This window comes from Arvicola amphibius, chromosome 1 (genome assembly GCF_903992535.2).
Source record: "Arvicola amphibius chromosome 1, mArvAmp1.2, whole genome shotgun sequence".
NCBI lineage: Eukaryota > Metazoa > Chordata > Mammalia > Rodentia > Cricetidae > Arvicola > Arvicola amphibius.
In genome coordinates this window covers 141616364-141635976 of record NC_052047.1, presented here as the reverse complement: position 1 = coordinate 141635976, position 19613 = coordinate 141616364, and the positions used below count along the sequence as shown (strand labels likewise).

The 19613-nt window shown below is 47.5% G+C and overlaps 1 protein-coding gene across 1 annotated transcript in view; it reads right to left on the bottom strand.

Moving 5' to 3' along the window:
* Inpp5a (inositol polyphosphate-5-phosphatase A) overlaps window positions 1-19613 on the bottom strand; it is a 192059-nt gene that overhangs the window by 34866 nt on the left and 137580 nt on the right. The window contains exon 9 of the mRNA XM_038334393.1: window positions 5828-5912. Coding sequence (XP_038190321.1) covers window positions 5828-5912 — 85 coding nt within the window. The remainder of the gene's footprint in view (window positions 1-5827; window positions 5913-19613) is intronic.

Here is a 19613-nt window from a genome sequence, read left to right as displayed (position 1 = left end):
GGGCCCTCTGGAAGGCTTGTGCTGAGACTGGTGCCTTCACCGGGCCCTGCTCTACAACAGGTACAGTTGGCACCTAAGCACATAGCTGTCAGCAACTGGCAGCAGGACTGTGAAAGACGACCAGCTTCCAAAATGCATCTATCACCACCACTGATAGGGAGGTGATAGACAGCAGGTGTGGTGAGCCCAGACCATGCAGAGACAGGCGCGGCTGTCACCGCTGTCACCCTGCGTCACCGTGGCCAGCTGAACACCCCAGCTGTCAGTTGCCACTGTGCAAGGCATAAAACATACCCTCCAAGCAATCCCAGCAGCAAGACTGCTGGAGGCTGCATTATTAATTAGAGTAATGGCGCGTGGTCCTGTTACACGGCAGGATAATCGTGTTTAATTTGTGTATGTTTTAATTATGGCTTAAGCGGTGCCAAATTTGATCAGAGTATCATCTTTTCAGTTCTGCTCTGCAAGCATGTTTGCATACATTTGCATCTGAAACATAAGAAGCTGCTCTTCCTGGGGGCAGTGCCTCGCAGCTCTGTACACAGAGCCTCTTTCACAGGCCACCCATCCCATCCCCACACTCCTCCCTCGCTGCAAGTGACAAGCAGGTCTCTACTGTGCTCCAAGAGCTCCCAGAGCCTAGAAGCTGGTCCCTTCCTGGATGCACCCCAGAGCCTAAGCCCGCCCTCCCTGCAGGATGAACAATGGCTGCATTTTATACATTTAATTTACTGAGATTGGGCTTAGCTCATTGGCCTTTCATTGTTTTGGAGACGGATTTAATTAACCTCTGATGAATCTTGCCAGCCAGTGTGATGGCATGAGACCCCAAGGGGCAGGGCTATCAAATGAGCCCTATTCCCTGAAAGACGGGAATCTCCTTGCCTGTCTAGGATGGCAGGACAACTGAGAGGGGCTCTGTTCTGAGTGGGGATCCAGTGGCCTAAGAAAACAAAGCAAAAGTCTAGGCTGGGCCAGGCACTAAAAATCAACTGTACTTTCATTTTAGGAGGCGAGCCACCTGTAGATAAACTACTTGTATGTGTCGGGTACCTCAGGCACCAGCCTTCCCTCGGCCCCAGGACTGCTTTTCCAGAAGACACCTTCCTGCAGGGAGGGCATCCTGCATCTGGAGCAGCATACCTTTCTATTCACAACTACATCTGTCTGTGACTCTTCTGATTTCTTACTCTTCTTATTCTTTACTCTGCCTTTCAGAAATATAAAAGTCACTTGGAGGTGATCTGTCAGAAATGAGGGTACAGAAATCCCTAAGAGTACTTGGGCCTCAGCTGGTCTGCAGGTGTGCACACTGAGGTATCCGAGGTCCTTCCTGGAAGGACAAGCACAGAGAGGAGAAGTGAAGATAGGAAAGGCTTGGCACTCCAAGCAGCCATCTCTATGAACTGGTGTCCCAGTCAGAGGCCCCCAGAAGCCATCATAGGCAATGCTCCAGTCAGCATGGGTTGGCTGGGCTGCATGGTTTGTATGGGTATTCAGGCAGTCCTAGGTGTGTGCGTGTGGGGGGGGAGCTTTGCCTTCTTTCTTGGTAGAGTGTGACAGCAGACAGAGCAGTGTGAGTCTGGGAGATGCAGTGGGACAGGCTTCTCAAGGTGGGTCGTGGGACTATGTGCCATGGAATTTTCATAGTGGCATAGTGGATTGGTAATAGTAAAATCATAAGGATATGGGGTCTTTAATCTCAGAGCTACAACCTTTGCTTCACTAAATGGGCTTTTAAAACCTACACTAATAAATTGTTTTCCACTTTTTTTTACCGTTTGCTTTACTTACGTGATAAAGTATATATAGAAGGTAAAGCTAAGCTTTACTGTTTGAATGAACAGCAGCTATCCACAGGCCTTAAAGAGCCTGAAAAGCCCTCCAAGAATTAATGTACAGATCTAAGATATATTCATTTATTTATTGAGCAAATAATCCAGTTTAAAAACTATTGATTTTCCTCCCACTCCTCTGTACGTGCCAGAATGACAGCAGCAGAGACAGGAGTTCCAGGCTTCTAAAGTGGGAAGGGATGTACACGAGAATTAGTGATAGAGGGAAGTGCCACAGCCATCAGGCAGCATACCAGGTCAGCAAGAGCCGGGTGCCAATTGCCCTGCTGTGAGGGCCTCCCTGAGGAGGAGGCTTCCTTGGGGGTGTTACAGCCATGTAGGTCATGCTGTCCCATCCCAATGGCTTTGAGAAGAGCCCAGCAGAACTGATATGACCACAGCACAGCAGTGCCAGGAGCCCTCATGTGGGGACATACAAGCCAAGCTGTGCATGGGGAAAGCACCCACAGAGATGACAAATGGCTGCAGTGGTCCCTCCTCAGGCAAGGCCCAGAGCCCACAGTGGGCACAGTGCATATAGCCCTGTTACTGTGTCATGCAATACCTGGAGGTGGGTGGCACGAAGACAGTGGTGTTTAAAAGACCTGACACTGCGAGTGCCTCACTTATGGCTGAAAGGGTTCCTCCTCTACACTTTTGGGTCCTCTCCCCATTACTGGAGACACTGTCTGTCCCTTCTGTGGGAATCTGTACAGCAGCATGATAGCAAGACCATGGGGACATTTTCTCAAATACAAATGTTCTTGAATTAGTGCTAAAACTTCATCCAGACCTGCCACTGGGGAGCCCAACCACTTGGCTCTATAAAACTTGGGAAAAATGACCCTTGAACTCTAACTGCTTAGCTGCCTGGTATTCCAGGCCATGCATTCTAGAAGGGGTGGTGCAGGCAAAGTCGGTCAACACCACCTGCTCAGGCATGAACGTGGACAGTGTAGGTAAAAGGGGCTAGCAGCAGGCTGGAAGCAGTGAGAGTTCCAGGGACACAGGAACTTTACTTAAGAAACTTAGAGTCCTCTCCCAAAAGCCACCCCTCCTCTTGGAAAACCTCTCTCCAAACAGTGAGGACTGCAGGAGACCTGGATGGCTTTGCAGATGCATCCATCAACCATCAGGTGACATAAACTCACCATCCACAGGGCCAGTGCAATGAGGTCAGAGCTCCAGATACATCTAACACTTAGCAGATTACCATAAAGGCCAACAGTGCTCTAACAGACCAGGAGGTGACACTCATTTTGACGGGTTTCCTAACGACTCACAGAGGTAGACAGCAGCCATGAGACACAAAACCATTCACACCTTGAGAAAAGGGGACTGTGCAGCTAGGTGAGATCTCCTGGTGCTTTCTCTAATTCCCCACAGTTCCATTCTCCAGTCCCCCACCATGGTCTGACCTACAGCAAAGGAGAGGTAGCTGGAAGACAGGGTGTTCCAGTCTCACCATCACTTGGCCTCCCCAGTATCCCTGCTTCCAGCTTAGCAAAGTAGCCAACACAGCTCTGGCTAGAAGCTAATAGGAAGCTATGTGGTACAGGGCAAGCTGAAGACCCCCTGGGCACTTACTAGCTTCCTTAGGGAACACACAAATGCAGAATGCTTCATTTCTATGATAACTAAAGCTGCCCAACTCTGCCCAAGCACTATAAGGAGGCAAAGGGCAGGCAGCAAAGCTAATGGCCGTGGTGAGCTCCTTGCTGACTTTGCATACAGCCCTATTGTATGGAACAACCACGTGTCCACTCACCCACATAGCCAAAGTGTCCTCCCACAGAAACACATCCTGAAGGACAGAATCAGAGAGTGCCCATTAGCCACTCTGAATCTGTTCAGATGGGCTGCTTTCTCTTATGGCCTGTGTTCCACCCAGAAGGAAAAGTCTACTGTGAAGAAGCTCTCTGACTTTCACCAACCACGGGCAGCTTTAGGCTGACCAGCACTGGCCTGATAAGAGTCCTTTCCCTTCACAGTGGCTACTCTGCTCCAAGTGGAAGCCTCTGGGGAGGCAGGGAAACCACCGTGTGCAGCAGAATTGCTGGTCTCCAGCAAGCTGGCAACTCAGGACAGAAGCTTGGGAACAAGAAAGTGGAGGTCTGGGCAGTCTTTAATCTGATTGTTTTAGAAACTGCCCATGCTCTTAGGTATTCCTTCTTCCTTCATGCCTCAGTTAAGGTGCACTGCTACTTCAAGGAAACTGACAATCACGGTTCCTGTACGGGTCTAAGCTAGGTCCTCTGCATATGCTTTATGGTTGTGCAGGTAGGTGTTTTTGTGGGACTCCTAACAGTGGGAGTTGGGGGTATCTCTGACTCTTCTGCCTTCTCTTAGGACCTTTTCTTCCTACTGAGTTGCCTCGTCCAGCCTTGATATAAGGGTTTGTGCCTGGTTTCATTGTAACTTGTTATGCTATGTTTGGTTGATATCCCTGGGAGGCCTGCTCTTTCTTTGATGAGAAATGGAGGAGGAGTGGGTCAGGGGAGAGGGGAGATGCAGAAGTGGGAAGAGGGGGTGGGAAGAGTTGGGGGAGGAGAAACTGCAGTCGGGATGTAATGTATGAGAGAAAAATAAAAGAAAAAATGATGTATTGCTACCAGGAGTCACTGAACACCCGGGATCTCCTTCCCACTACCCACTGAACACCCAGCCAGGAAGACCCCTGCACCCACTGGGCATCTAGAGAGACCCCGTGCACTACAAAGTTCAAATTGTACCCCACGGGCCTGCCCTGATGAGGTACCACCAGCTTAATTAAACACACATGATGTTAACGGCATATCACTCATTTCTATCAACCAAATGGAGACACCTGCTCAACTCTGTCTTTAAAAAATAATTTTCTACTGAGGATGGAAGATTAATGTGTGACAAGATTTGGAACTAATGAGAAGATAGTAATCCAAGGTGCTGCGTGACTTCATGCTGTCTTCACTGGACCCCTGCATATGAATTACCGAGTGCTGAACATGCTTTAAAGAGCCCAGGCAGGGTGGGTATGGAAGGCGAGAGGGGAAGTCTCTAACTTTTTGGCACCTCCAGTTTTCCGCCACCAGAGAAGGTGGTACGTCCTAATCACATAAGAACCACGAAAGAGCTGAAAGAAGCCAGGCACCCAGTTATCTATGCCAGGACTCTGGATGCCTGAGCACTTACCTGGTGGCAGGTATGGCTCTCACTATAGAGAAATCTGAAGCCAACACCACAGACCTGCTTTCCTTGGCAGCACACCCTAGCCACATAGCTTCCTCCCAATCTCAGAGGTTGCATCACTTGTCTTGGTGTCAAAGTGTGCCAGCTGCAGTCACTCAAGGGACTCCAGGACCCTGGCCCCCAGCCCAGAGTCCCCATAGTAGTCAGCTCTAGAGTTCCCTGAACCAAGAGAACTTCAGTGAATTAAATCAAGTAGAACAACCAGTTTCTTGGTGTTTGATGAGGATTAAGCAGTGGAAATCCCAGCGCGAAACAGCCAGAGATCAAGGGTACCCAGCTCTGCAGGTGCCAGAGCAGCAACACACAGTGGTTTACCCCAGGCTGTTGTCTAGAGGGACACTGAGCCAGCAGGACACAGGGAGGCCTTTGTTTTGTTCTGTTTTGTTTTTTTCTGAGAGAGGGTTTCTCTGTTTAGCCCTGGCTGTCCTGGAATGGAGCTAAAGTTGTAGATCAGGCTGGCCTTGAACTCACAGATAATCTGCCTGCCTCGGCCTCCCGAGTGCTGGGACTAAGGGCATGTACCACCACTGACCCGCCGGGATGCCTATTCTTAAAGCCAGTACTGGCTGACTGGCTAAATAACTATACAGACCCCTCCCTCCCCGCCGGGCAAAAATTTTAACTTAAAAAACAAAAAATAAAAAATCACAATCTATAAAAAGGGTGACAATGGAAGTTGCCGAAACAGCATTTCTCTACCATTATTAGTTCTGCCGCAAGGGAATTCAATGCCCAGGCAGAGGAGGAAACCCATGCCTACTTACCTCTACAACAGATTTGGAATCCAGGCGGAAGTTGAAGTCACCAAAGACAAAGTAGGAAACTTTCTCAAATCGCTGGTCGATGATTCTGGGAAGAGAAAAGGAGACAGTGTTGACCTGATGCTGCAATGCTGACCAGCCCCACTGGGCCTGGACCAGCTACTCCTCCATGCTCCCCAAATGTTTCCTGCTATAAAGACACTATGGTGATTGCTTCTTGCAGTCCAAAATCTAGTGCAAAGGCTACCATCAAGCACACTGCAACCAACAGCATTCAACTGTCCTTATTGGCTGGCCAGGAAGATGTGGAAATCTGCAGTGCAGACAGGATCAGACAGACACTTAGTGAGAACAGCATTCAGAAGAAACAAGAAGTGGAGAGCTTGTCCCAGGGAACAGGAATGCTTATGTCTGCATGTGGGACCCTGTGCCCACAGCAGGACCCTGCCTCAGCGCCCACAGCTGCCCTCCTTCTACAGCGTGAGCTCACTTTTACTCTGCAATGTTACTGTGGAGGACTCCTGTAATAATACATGGGCTGAAAGATTTCTATACAAATTCTCTACCAATCACAACCACTTTATGAAGAATTTTCCCATTAAGAGATACAAACACAAACATTTGGCAGAAGGACACACAGCAGCTTCCCTTACAGAGAAGCCGAGTCTCTCAATGGCCCCACTGGGCAGCAAAATATCAACCATTTCCCTGCTCCTGAGGCAGGGTAAGTGATCTTTGTTTCTGATTTGAAAGTGAAGCGAGGACCATTTACAGCACAGATACACTAACCAGATGCAGGAGGACAAAAGTGTGCCTTCTGTTCAGAGGCAGATGACATCCAGTAGTTATTCCAGAACTCAGTGGCCACTTCAGTCTTATCCGTGCTACCTGCTGTGACAAGGTTCAAGGCAGAAAAGAAACAGGCTCATGCTTAATACAAACTAAACTTAATGGACTGTGGAGATGGTTCACTTGCTTGCTCTACAAGCATGAAGACCTGAGTTTGAATCCCCAGCATCCACTTAAAAAGCCACATGTGGCTATGTGTGCATTTAGTTGAAATGGAGAGGTAAAGACAGGCAGAAAGACCCTGAGAGCTTGCTCCCTGGCCAGCCAGCCACACCTAAATGACCAACTTCCAGTTCCATGAGAGACTTTGTCTCCGGGCAACAGGTATACAAGGACAGAGGAAGACACTCAACGCCTTGCTCTGCCTTCAACATGTGTGCTCACACTCACATCCATGTATCACACACATATGCGATACATACAACACACATGAAACAGAAGAGGAGGAGGAATGGGGAGAAAAAAGAAGGGGAGGAAGAGGAGGAAGGAGTGGAGGAGAAATTTGATTACTAGGCAGCGATCAGACAGACTTTCTCAATCACATTGACTCGAATGTCCTTAGGGCCACCAGGAAGCCCAATGGGTCATGCTGTGGCCTGGTTATTGCTACCCCGTTATAGATGTGCTACTGAGTGCCAACAGGTGTAGCCTGGGGGGGGGGCGTGGCTAGAGCTGAAGCTGGACTCCTGTTGCAAAGGAAACCTGGAAGGCAGCAGCCAATGAAGCCCTTGTTCATCAGAAAGTCCATCTCCTATATGAAATGTATATGGCTTGGTGTTACACCGGTTACAAAGGGAAAGTATAAAGGGTGTGCAAACCCTGAGCTGACAGAATGAAGTCACTGGGAGGAAGTCAGTTGCCCTGGAGAGGAAGGTGAAAAGTTCCATGGGTCAGGCCTTCTGAGGGGCTGGAGAACTCTGCTCACTGGCCCAGGCTGAGAACTGGAATCTGATCTTTTGCTTTTATGTCTGTGGAGTACTGTGCTTGGCTATGGCTGTGGTGCCGTCTTGTGGCTCCTTTCTTTCCACGCATAACTTGAACATCTCTGCTTTTACCATGCTGTCTTTCCCAGCGCTGTGTGTAATAGTCTCTGCTCTAAGTCTCCTACAAGGCTGACTGGTCTGTCAGTAACTATTCTACCCACTTCCTATGCAAGCTATCTCACCTCACACAGTACATGGGTCAGCATGGGGCTTTTTGGAGACTATCTACTATTTTCCACAGATTTTAAAATAAACATCTATTCCTATATACTTTAATTCATATGACTTTCAATAAAGATGTTTTGACTTTTTTCTCTCTTTTTTTTTTTTTTTTTTTTTTTTTTTTGGTTTTTCAACACGGGGTTTCTCTGTGTAACAGCCTAGCTGTCCTAGAACTCACTCTGTAGATCAGGGTGGCCTTGAACTTACAAAGATCCACCTACCTGCCTCTGCCTCCCAAAAGCTGGGATTAAAGGCCTACACCACCATGGCCCTGCTTGACATTCTTTTTAAAATTCCTATAGCTCTTTTCATATTCCTCTTATGTGAAATTTGCTGTATCCTTTGGCCAAATTACACACACACACACACACACACACACACACACACACACTCCTGTGTTCCCTCTAATTGTAATTGTATTTAATTTAAATGTTAATTTACAGAGAATGCATATCTTCAGCAGTGTAGCTGGCCAGCAGTTTATCTCCCATTTCCAAGTGTTTCTGTGAGGGAGGTGGCTGAGGAGTGCTGCTCTTTCACAGCAGGGAGGTTGAGTCTGGCTGGCCCACAGGCTGTGCTCAGCTTTGTCCCTTCTGCTCTTCTTCCTGCTAACCCAGTAGGTGCCAGCACTGCTTGGAGTAGTAAGGGGAACTGGACCCATCCCGACAGGACCCTGTTTGTCTCTCAGAGGGAATGTACCCGAATCACCTCTAGGAACTGGCTTTTCTTTTTAACTGAAAAACTACGCCCCCTACACACAGTATACTCTGATCATAGTTCCCCTCCCCCAACTCCTTCTAGATCCTCCCCACTCCCCACCCACCCAACTCCAAGCCCTTTCCTGTCTTTTTAAAAAACAGACAATTTAAAACAAAGAAAATACACATACAAAACCCGTAAAAACACAAAATTGGAAACCATAGTACATGAGCAAAAAATGCCCAAACAAAGCAGTAAGAGACAAAGTCTACAAAAATATCATTGTTTTCTGTTGGTCATCTACTGCTGGGCATGAGCCCTGCCCACATAGTTAATATACCCAGTGAGACTCCACTGGAGCGAAAGAGCTTTTCCTTTGCAAATAGGTACCAAATGGGGATAGGTTCTGTGTTAGGGCTGGGACTTCGTGCCCACTTCCCCTCCTCAGCACTGGAATCCCATCTGTGAACCTGAGCATGCTCTGTGCGTGCTGCCACAGTCTCTGTGAGTTCAGATGTGAATTGGTCTTGTATCTGGAAGAAACTGTTTCCTTGGTGATCTCTCTAAAAGAAAAGGAAAACTATCCCAGACAACCAGTGTGGGTTTTACAAGATAATGCCCATCAAGATCCAGGCCCACAGGCTTTATGGTTATTTCCCTGGAGGGATCGAGGTCCAGGTCCTCCATATTGAAGCCCCAATGGGAAAGGACCAGTCTGTACTTCACCTTTATGAAACCTCAGGGGAACATTCTTTGGAGCCTCAACTCCAGCAGTACAGCTACAATCTCTGCACCAGAATGTAGCAAAGAAACTGTCCCTACGGTATGCCACATTGTTCTTTTTTTGTTTTGTTTTGTTTTTTGTTTTTTGAGACGGTTTCTCTGTAGCTTTGGAGCCTGTCCTGGAACTAGCTCTTGTAGACTAGGCTGACCTCGAACTCAAAGAGATCCGCCTGCCTCTGCCTCCTGAGTGCTGGGATTAAAGGTGTGAGCCACCACTGCCCGGCGCCACATTGTTCTTATACTTATATAAACCTAGAACTTTGTACAAGGAGTACCGTACAATGAGTACACACCAAAACCAAACAAAACCCACAAGATCTGGAAAACATGAGATAACATGGGCCCAGAAAGATAAATGCCACATGTTGTTTCACATGAATTTTAAGATTTGTGAGTTTAACATAAGAATATCTATAGAAATTAGAAAGCCAGAAAAGGCCCATGAGAAGAACAAGGGGAAAAGTCCTAAAGGGGAGAAGGGACAGCCAACATACCTGACAGACAAGGGAAGGAATACTAGGAATTAATGGTTTAATGGAGGATAGCAGCAGTGATGGAGGAGCAGGGTGTGGGTGAAACTCGCTACTTTGTAGGCTAATTTAAAAATACTATAATAATTTAAAAAGAAGTTTAAATAGTGGCACTCTAACGGGTGGACACCACTGCTCCCAGAAAACATAGACTATTAAATGAAAATCTCAGTGTCAAGCATAGGATAGCACTCTACAACTTACTGATCAGGGTGACTCCAGAGTTCTCCCAAACAATATAGACTATTATCTATGCCCTTGATTGCTCACCATAACTACATGACTACATGGTAAAACCCTATTGTCCTATTGTTGCACTTTGGTTGTGGGACAGTGGCCCTTTCACGGGGGTCACTGAAGAAGTGACCATCAGACAACACAGACATTTACATTATGGCTTATAACAGTAGCAAAATTACAGCTATGAAGTAACAACAAAAATAACTATATTGTTGGGGTCACCACTACATGAGGAACTGTATTAAAGGGTTGCAGAATTAGGAAGGATGAGAAGCACTGTTGTAGAACATAGAGAAATCAATCTGCAAATGACCAGGAAAATCCAACCTGTTTCACAGTGCCTCAAAGGTGATATTCAGGTTGCTGGGTTTATCTAGTGCTGGACCCTGCATTGTTACAATAAAACAACAACAACAAAAAAAGCTACTATTAGACCAGCAAGATATGCCCAGTGGTATACAAGTGGCATGATTGTTATGGGAATAACCAATTTTCCCCTTCTAACGAGCCCCAAGCCAAGCCAAACATTTTCTGATGGCATTTGAGGTTGCTCTACAGGGGAAATTCATGCCTGCCACTGTAAACCTGGTCACAAGCCCTCAGCTGTGGAGGTCTTAAGCTCTTGGGGGAACCTTCTACTGTTGTTTGCTCAATGCGCATGTTATCAACCCGCGTTCCAATTAGGTATGTTTATACCCACAGACTGTTCTGCGCTCAACCTTTGTCAGAGAAGCTTCTGTCTGCAGTGGGCAGTGATTAACACAGAGACTCAGGGCTAGTCAAAGACCCGAAGATAAGTAACTGTTGAGTGCTCAGCCCCGAATGGACCGTCTTTATCAACACCAACACCACCCCTGCCCATCAAAACTTGGGAACAGTGTAGAAGGGAAGTTGGGAAGAATAAGATCTGGAGGATGGGGAACAGTGCTGTACAACACTGTCTCCTGGACACGACACATCTGCCATACTCGCGAACCCACATCAGCGGGGGTTACCAGCACAAGATTAAGCCATCTAACAGCTGAGTGAAGATGGAGATGGCCCTCATTACACTCACTAAAGAGCTGCTGGTAACTAATAGCTAGTGGGGAAGGGAGAGTCAATTTTCTTACAAGTGTGGCCCCTGATAGGGTGCCCATGTTCCAGGGGATGACCCCATGCCCACACGCAGGGAGGCAGCCCTAACTGGACTTAGTGAGTTATATTTTGTAAAGGACATGAAGGTGAAGGTGGGAGGGGATGTGGTGGCGTTGGAGGAAGGGACTGTGGAGGATAGATGTATGAAATAAAAATATTTTTATTTTTATTTATTTATTTATTTATTTATTTTTTGGTTTTTCGAGACAGGGTTTCTCTGAAGCTTTTTTAGAGCCTGTCCTGGAACTAGCTCTTGTAGACCAGGTTGGCCTCGAACTCAGAGATCCGCCTGCCTCTGCCTCCCGAGTGCTGGGATTAAAGGCGTGCGCCACCACCGCCCGGCTTGAAATAAAAATATTTTTAATAAACACAAACCACCAACAACAAAACCACTGATTCAAATCGCGACGCTGACTTAGGGTGAGGACACCAGTGCCTCTGCAGGGACACAAGAGTGCTGAGTCATGGGTCCCAAGCTCTGCCAGGAGTCAGGAGGAAGCGGAGAGCCATTCTGACAGTACGCCAGAACCCAGAGGCCTGATGCCCTCCCCCTTTCCCTGCTTGCCTCCTCCTCACCTACTCTCCAAAGGCTGTGGCCTGGCTTGTAACCGGCTCTGTCTCCACACAGTTCCACTGTTCCCATCGCCTCACTCTTGGTTCTGGAGCTCTAGACCACCTTCCCTGACTGTGACCGGCCTGCCCTCCTCCTGGGGGTTGGATGGGGAGCAGGCACTTGAGGCAGGCAGCTTGGGGCTAGTACAGCTGTGAGACTCCCATGGTCTGGACATAGTGATGGGCTCTTTGAAGATGGGCCTGGGCCTCTCTTCCAAGAGAGTGCCGTGTCTATGGCGTTGTGCCATTCATACCCACTTCCTCCTGTCTCTTCTCTTCCTTCTTGTCTGTCCCTCTTCTTCCTGACTCCGTGTTTTAGAAGAAAACCAAAGCAAAGCAAACCTCCAGCTTGAGTAGCTGCAGGGATGGCTGAAAGAAGGAATGATATCACATTCTGGACAGAAACACTTTTTATGTCTGAACATTTACTATTTTATCTTGTAAGCAAAAATATCTACCGTGAGAAAGCAAAAGAACAGAGCTGGTGAGATGTCCCAGCAGTTGAGAGTGTTTGCTGTGCAAGCTTGGAGACCCGAGTTTAATACTTAGGACCGACATAAATGTGGAATGAGAGAACTGACTCCATGTCCTCCCTATGCTCATCATGGAACTCGTGTACCTTAGGAAATCCAGTATCCATAACAATAAAGACTCCCGGGTTAACCAAGTTTACTAGTGTTTTTCCTGTTGTTGTTTGTTTTCTGGTTTGGAGAGTCTTGTTACAAAGACCAGCTTGTCCTAGAACACCTGTCTCAGCCCCAGACTGCAAGAATTGCAGACACACGATTCTTCCTTTACTTACACTTTTCTACCCCTCTTTTCTCCTTTTTGCTTTTGTTTTTTTAATTGCTTTATAAATAATACCATTCAAAATTTCCACTTCCTCCCCCCACTCCCATTTCCCTCCAGCTCCCCCACTCACCCTCCCCCTTTCCTTCCAGTCCTAAGAGGGTATCCTGCCCTGTGGGAAGTCCAAGGCCCTCCCCACTCCATCCAGGCTTAGGAAGGTGTTTGTTTTTGTTTTTTGAGACAGGGTTTCTCTGTGTTGTAGTCCTGGCTGTCCTAGAACTTACTCTGTAGAGCAGGATAGTCTTAAACTCAGAGATCCACCTGCCTCTGCCTCTTGAGTGCCGGTATTAAACGTGTGCACTATCACTGCCTGGCTACTTACACTTCTCTTAATGGGAATGAACATTACAGATGATCTGAACTTTTCATTGTCATGAATGCCTACACACACATGAATGACATACATACTTCAGAAGCTATGTTTCACAAAGGCATATGCTAAGTACATATCACAGACACATCACTAGTATGTTACGTGCACAGGTTGCAGATACGTATATCCAACTTCACATCTAGAATTCATCTCTACAGATAGGGATGCTTTGAAGGACTCATCAGCAAAGCAGAGAAGAGAGTTAACTTGTGTTCATCAGTACTGATTTCTTGAGCCAAATACATCTGACTACACCTTCACTTCAAGGGTTCCCTCTCTTCTAGTACAATCTGCGCAAACGCCTCAAGTTCTGAGCTGGGAAAAGACACTTTGGCTTTTCCTGTGGTCAAAAACAACTCAGCCGGTGTTTAAAGCTGCCCGGAGGTTATGCTGAGGCATCTTGGGAGGCTAATGGCACTCACAGACCAGAGAATGTGGAACAAGTCAAAGTTGATCTCAGTTTGAGGGCATCACAGGAGGAAGTGAATTCACAGGACACTATTGTGTGTCTATGTGGGCACATGGACCTGCAGGCTCGTGTGTGGGACAGTGGAAGCAGGGTCCTTTTCTGTCTCATCAGCTAGTGTGAGCATCAAACATAATGAACTGCACTAAGTTTTGATGATATGCAGACAAAGGCCTGGAGAGCAACGTAAAGGTATAGTCTAAGAAACTGCCAACAGCAACAGTGCACAGCGACTTGGCTAATCAAATGGCAGAATCCATGTTAAAGTAAATTATTTAAAAAGCCTAGTTCAGATTTTAGCTGAGTGCACTAACTTTAGATGCTGTGTGCTTAGTGAGGGAATGCTGCTTTTGGGCCATTCCTCACACGAGAGGTGCTGATGGGTCCTGGCTGCACCCCATGCTGGGCCTGCGATGACCCAGGAAGGCAATTTCACTAGCATGTCTTGATTCCTGTAAGACTATCATTAAAAACCTAAACTTTATCATGCTTTCCTGCCCTGCTCTTTTTGATATAATAGCCCAAGCCAATTAATAACAACGCCCATCTCTGAAGGTCGCACAGAAGCTGCAAGATAAAGGGGCTGTCAGGGCCGAGGCAATCGCCTGAGTGCCAGGCCGGCGGTCCTCACGGCACTCACTTTTAATTTCTACATAGTGCCATTTGGACCAGAAAAAAAAAGAGTTGTTTTAAAATTAATTACCTTGTCAGTGGCTATTATGATTAAAAAGGAGGCCCACATCAATATCATGTGCCTTATTCAGAAAGAGAATTACAAGAAGAGCCATAAAAATCAATTTTTTAGACCTGGAAATGGTGTCTCTTGTTTGACAGGTGATTCCAGGATGTGACAGCCCCACTGGGGGAAGGGTGACGTTTTTCTATCTGGCCAGGGCCTTGTTCCTGATCTAAGGACATTACCTACGACAATGCAATGGGCTCTGGACTTCAGGAGGAAAGTCACAGTGAAAAGTCACCCTTTCAACTGTAGTCACTTCTATGTCACAGAAGCCCTGAGGTACCCTGGACCTGCTGACGGTCCCTATGGCCACTGAGGCTGTAGAGGGCACCAAGGCAACATCCCACAGGGCATGAGAGATGATAGCCTGCAGGCAGCTTGCTTCCTTTTGTATACCAAGGAGCTGCAAAGGTCTGGAAGGCGGACTGAGCCGTGACTTGTCCATGCCGCCCCTGAAGTGCTCGGCTTTCTCCCCTTTTCACTCTTCAACCAGTGGTCGGGACACTAAATCTTTTGGCACCCTACTTTTAACTGCAGAGTCTATATAAACTTAGAGATCAACGAAGGTTGGTTTTGTTCTCAGCTATGGAAGAAACCATCTTATGTAGCTAAAATACTGATAATATAAAGTGACTAAATTATCCAAAATACTTGAGGGTGATTTAATTTCCTAAGTTTCTTTTCCTCATAAGTCATCCAGTCAGAAAAGCAAATTCAGCCAACAAAATAAATGCACAACCAGTCTGAAACCTCCCAGGCCCTCTGTCCTCAACTAACCCCCGGGAACGTGCTGCTGGAGACAAGATTTATCTCCATGAGGTCTGAAACCCTGGGAACCCTCAGTTCAGAGGATCTGACTGAGATATGAGAGTAACACTTCAGAGGCAAAGGGGCAAAAACCCAGCAGTAGTAGGACCACAGAACACCCAACACAGCTTGAGGTGGCTTGCAGGACCTCAGGCCTAGTCCTAGCAAACCACATTCCTCATTCCTGACTAGTCCAATGACCCCAAGCATAGTGCCCTCGCCACACAGACGTCTTCCCACCTTGACAGCCCATTTCATTCCTCCAGCAGCTGCCATCAAGCCCAGGGCACTCTGAGGCCCCTACCCCCAGCACCATATCTGCTTCCTGCAGAAGAACACTGACAGCCTGGACCAATTGGTTCTTGGCAAGTGAGCTACCTTCCCCATCCTGACCTATGGGAACTGCTACCCCCCACCTGAATGGCAGCCTGTACCTTAGCAGGCTTATGGTCCACGCTTGGTACGTTCCTTCTAGGGAATGAGCCTTCTAGGGAATGAGCCTGGCTTGCTGCCCTTAGCTTGAACTTCAGCCTCCAGAATTACAGGAAATGAATCTCAGTCAAGTCCCTGTCTGAAGCCTTTTGCTGAAGCATCCAGCACTACCTGGAACAGTATCCAGCCCTAGTGCACTAGACAAAAGGACAACAGGACAGGCAGGGAAGACATGGGACATACCTATGTCCATACTGTAAGCTATTGGCCAAGGCTCCTTGTAACTTGGACTCCACCTACTATCCCAGTACTCCAGTAAAGAGTAAAATTATTGGTGGAATTTTGAGAGGTTGGATTTTTCCTCTGGACAGGACAGGTTCTATCTCTCAGCGGCAGTGTGTTGGGCATCCACTATATGCTAGGGGCATTCTGGGCCATAACCACATGGGTCTGTCCCAACCTTGCAAAAGCCAGGCTCCTTGGTGATACATGTCACACTCTGCTGGGGAACTCTGTGCCCACTGTGCACCCCTAGAATGAGGGCTCCAAGCCTCTAATTCACACCTTCTGGCTACAGGGCTGGTCCTTTCCGCCAGTCACCATCTCATCTGTTTCCTAAGCACAGGGTCTAGATAGTGAACGGACTACTCCCCTCCTCACATTTAGACAGCTCCACTGGCTACAAAAGCCCCACGGGCCACATGCAAAAACCTTAGCCTCTTGTGAATGCTGTATATTAGGCATCTAGCAGGAAAAACCACAGCAGAGGTTTCCAGAAACGGAGCAGCCCGTAAGCCTCAGGTGTCCATGAGCACTCAAAGCAACGCTTAGCTTCACCAGCTCCAGGTAAATAAAAATCATGCTGCCTCCTCAAGACTGGTCAGAACTTGGGAAGGCACCATTCAGTAAAATACTGAGACCCTCCAAAGGGGTCTCAACAAAAGCATGGTGAGGCTCCACCAAGGGGAAGCTGATGAGAAGCCACCAGAACAGAAACATGCTGTAGATGGAGGCTGAGTGGGAGGAAACCATTTCCGGCATTCTCTGAGCATTGCTGCTAATATTTATATACATGGTACACACACACACACACACACACACACACACAACACAACGTGACAATCTAAACCTGAGGCATGAAAAATAAAGAAATGCACAACTTGTGAGACAATAGCACGGAGCATGCAAAGAAATCCAGACACTGAACTCAGGTGGCACCGTGCAGTCACAGAGGCTCAGGACACAGACACAGGGTACCAACGGTACCTTACTTTGTTTCATTTCTTCAGAAAAGAGAACAAAGGCAAAATGCACATGCCAGTCCCTGAGAGGAGGTGTGTGATTTTCTCGTCACAGCCTTCTACATGCTTTCGGACACCTGGATCCTACTTAGTAAAATGAAGAACATATTGCTCAGGCCTTGGGGTTTCAGGCTGGTGACACACACAGCAAGTCTGGGCTCCAGGCCCTTCAACTTGCTGCGGGAATTCTGTGCTGTGCAGGGTGAGCTCCAGACAGTGGGTACCCTGAGGCCTCCAAAACTTAGGCTGTAGGAACAGTCCACAGAAACACCTGCACTCCTTCTCCAGGGAAGTGGGCAGCAAATGAGGTGCAAGAAACAGCTCTGTGCCAGCCAGCAGAGCATTCCGGAATGACCCAGATCCTTAGCAGGGAGCTCGCCTTTGCCTAGAGACGCAGTGCTTTTCTTCTGCTCACTGAGCAGCAAGGCGAGTTCTGGGAACGGCCTAAAGAGAAACATTTAGATTGGAGGGGTCTTTGAGCAGCCTGACAGCTGACGGATGACCATCCATAAAGCGACAAAGAGGGGCTGTGTGGCAGCCGGCGTCACATAGCCTCTCCCTGGGAAACTAATTGCTCCGGATTGTCCCAAGGAACATTATTTTTCTGGCAATCATTTCCTTTGAATGCCCAAAATGAGCATGAAACAACTCTTTTCACTGGACATAAAAGTTAAATGTCCCAATGTTGATCAAATTAACTTCAGCACTGTGACAATGGACTGTGTTTGTGAGAAAATAATGGGGGGACAGAGGGGTGCTTTATGCCAGGGTTTCACAGTTGTAATGTAAAAATGTCTCTGTTGAACTAGCCAGGCCACATTTCAAAGGGAACACTGAAGGATCCTGTCACTTGGCAGAAAAAAAATCTCATTTCATGGGCTAAGCACTCGGGAAGGTTTTAGGGCATGCTCACAGTTGCTGCCTCAGGGTCCTGGTTTAGTCACCCTAGATGCCCCCAAAAGCTAACCCCGTGTCAAGAAGAATATCGCACTGAGTATCACAGCAGTGTGACCAGCACAGGCACCTCCTGGAGCCACAAGAAGGTAGAGGCCTTTGACATCCCAGCATCCCCAGGCTCTAACACAGATGCCTTCAAAATCCTGGGCCTCTGAACCTGCCTGAATTTCTCAGAACCTGACACTCTCCACCACCTATGGATTTTCTTTAAAATGTTTTCATAACTGGGTGTGGGAGTATACACCTTTAACCCAAATACTCAGATGGCATAGGCAGGCAGATTTCTGTATATTCAAGGCCAGCCTGGTCTACAAAGCAAGTTTCAGGCAGCTAGGACTACACTGTAAGATGCTGTCTCAGAATAAAACAACACCCCATAAATACATATATACACCCTCCCTCCAGCACCACCAACACACACGCACACACACAAAACTTGGGGCTAAAGAGTAGGCTCAGTGGTTAGGAATACTTCCTCTTACAGAGGACCCAAGTTTGAGTCCCAGAATCTTTATGGCAGCTCAGCCCCAGAAGAGACAATGTTCTCTTTTGTCCTCCATGAGTACCAGGCATATGTGTAGTACACATACACACATGCAGGCAAAGCACTCATACACATAAAATAATAAATAAATCTAAAACATTTTAATTTTTTCATAACTATTTAAGGCTAAAAACCCACAAGTCACACAAAAATAGACACATTATCTGACACAAGAAGTCTTGGCTGGCCAGACAAGGTGGTTCATGAGAGCAATACGAGTACTCAGGCAACTAAGGCAGGAGAATTGCTGTGAGTTCCAGACCAGTCTTGGCTACAGAGTAAGTTCCTTTCTCAAAAAACAAGAAAGAAGAGAAAGGAAAGAAGGAAGGGAGGAAGGGAGGAAGGTAGAAAAACAAAACTCCAAAACAAATCTGCAAAGAAAAAGAAAGAATGCAAAGCAAGTTAATTCTAGTCCCTCATTGGCTCCCAGGTGTCTCAGGGACACATGTCTTTGCATGCAATGGTTCTAGTGCAGACAGGCATGCTGCTCACAGCTGAAGCTCCTAGAGAGTTGAGTCAACACTGGCTCTTGGACTTGTTTCCTTATAACTTATTTTAGTATAATCTTAGATTTGGAGGCAAGTTATGACATACTGGTGACTCTTGGTTTTAACACCATCTTTCTTCCCCTTTTGTGGACAGGGATACAAGACTGTCTATCCCTGAGTCTGATGGGACCTACAGGCTGGACAGGGAGATTAAACCAAAGAAGCCAGCCTCTCCATCCCAGCCTCCTCACTGTCTCCTGCAGCTCAGTGGGGCCTGCAGACAATGCTCACACGGTTCCCAGTGCTGCTGTGAATACAGCGCTGTTGGTGGCGGTGTCCATTCAAAGGCCAGTACAGCATTGTCCTCCCCAATCAGCACAGTAGAATGCAGTCTGCTGGTGGCTGCCAAAAGGTTAGCCTCCCGATGAAAGGGTGGGCCATTATTCACCACTCCTGCAGAGTGCCCCTTTGTGCCCAGTGGCCCAGCCCTACGCTGCGGAGGTCCGGATCTGCGGCTGGCTGAGCTCACCACAGAAGCCATTCATTGGAATGCAAAGATGCAGAAAAATGGCCCCCAGACCCCAAGGCTGCTTTTCTGGAGGCATAGTGGTGTAGGGCAATGACACATTCTAATGCCTTACCACAGTGACAAGCTGACCATGGTCACCAGGACTGATGGACATTTGGTTTCTCCCAGCTCCCAGCTCCCTGGGAGGTCCTAGAAAAAGGGCCATGGAGCAAACAGCAGGAAGAACCACTCAGACAAGGCTCTTGCTAC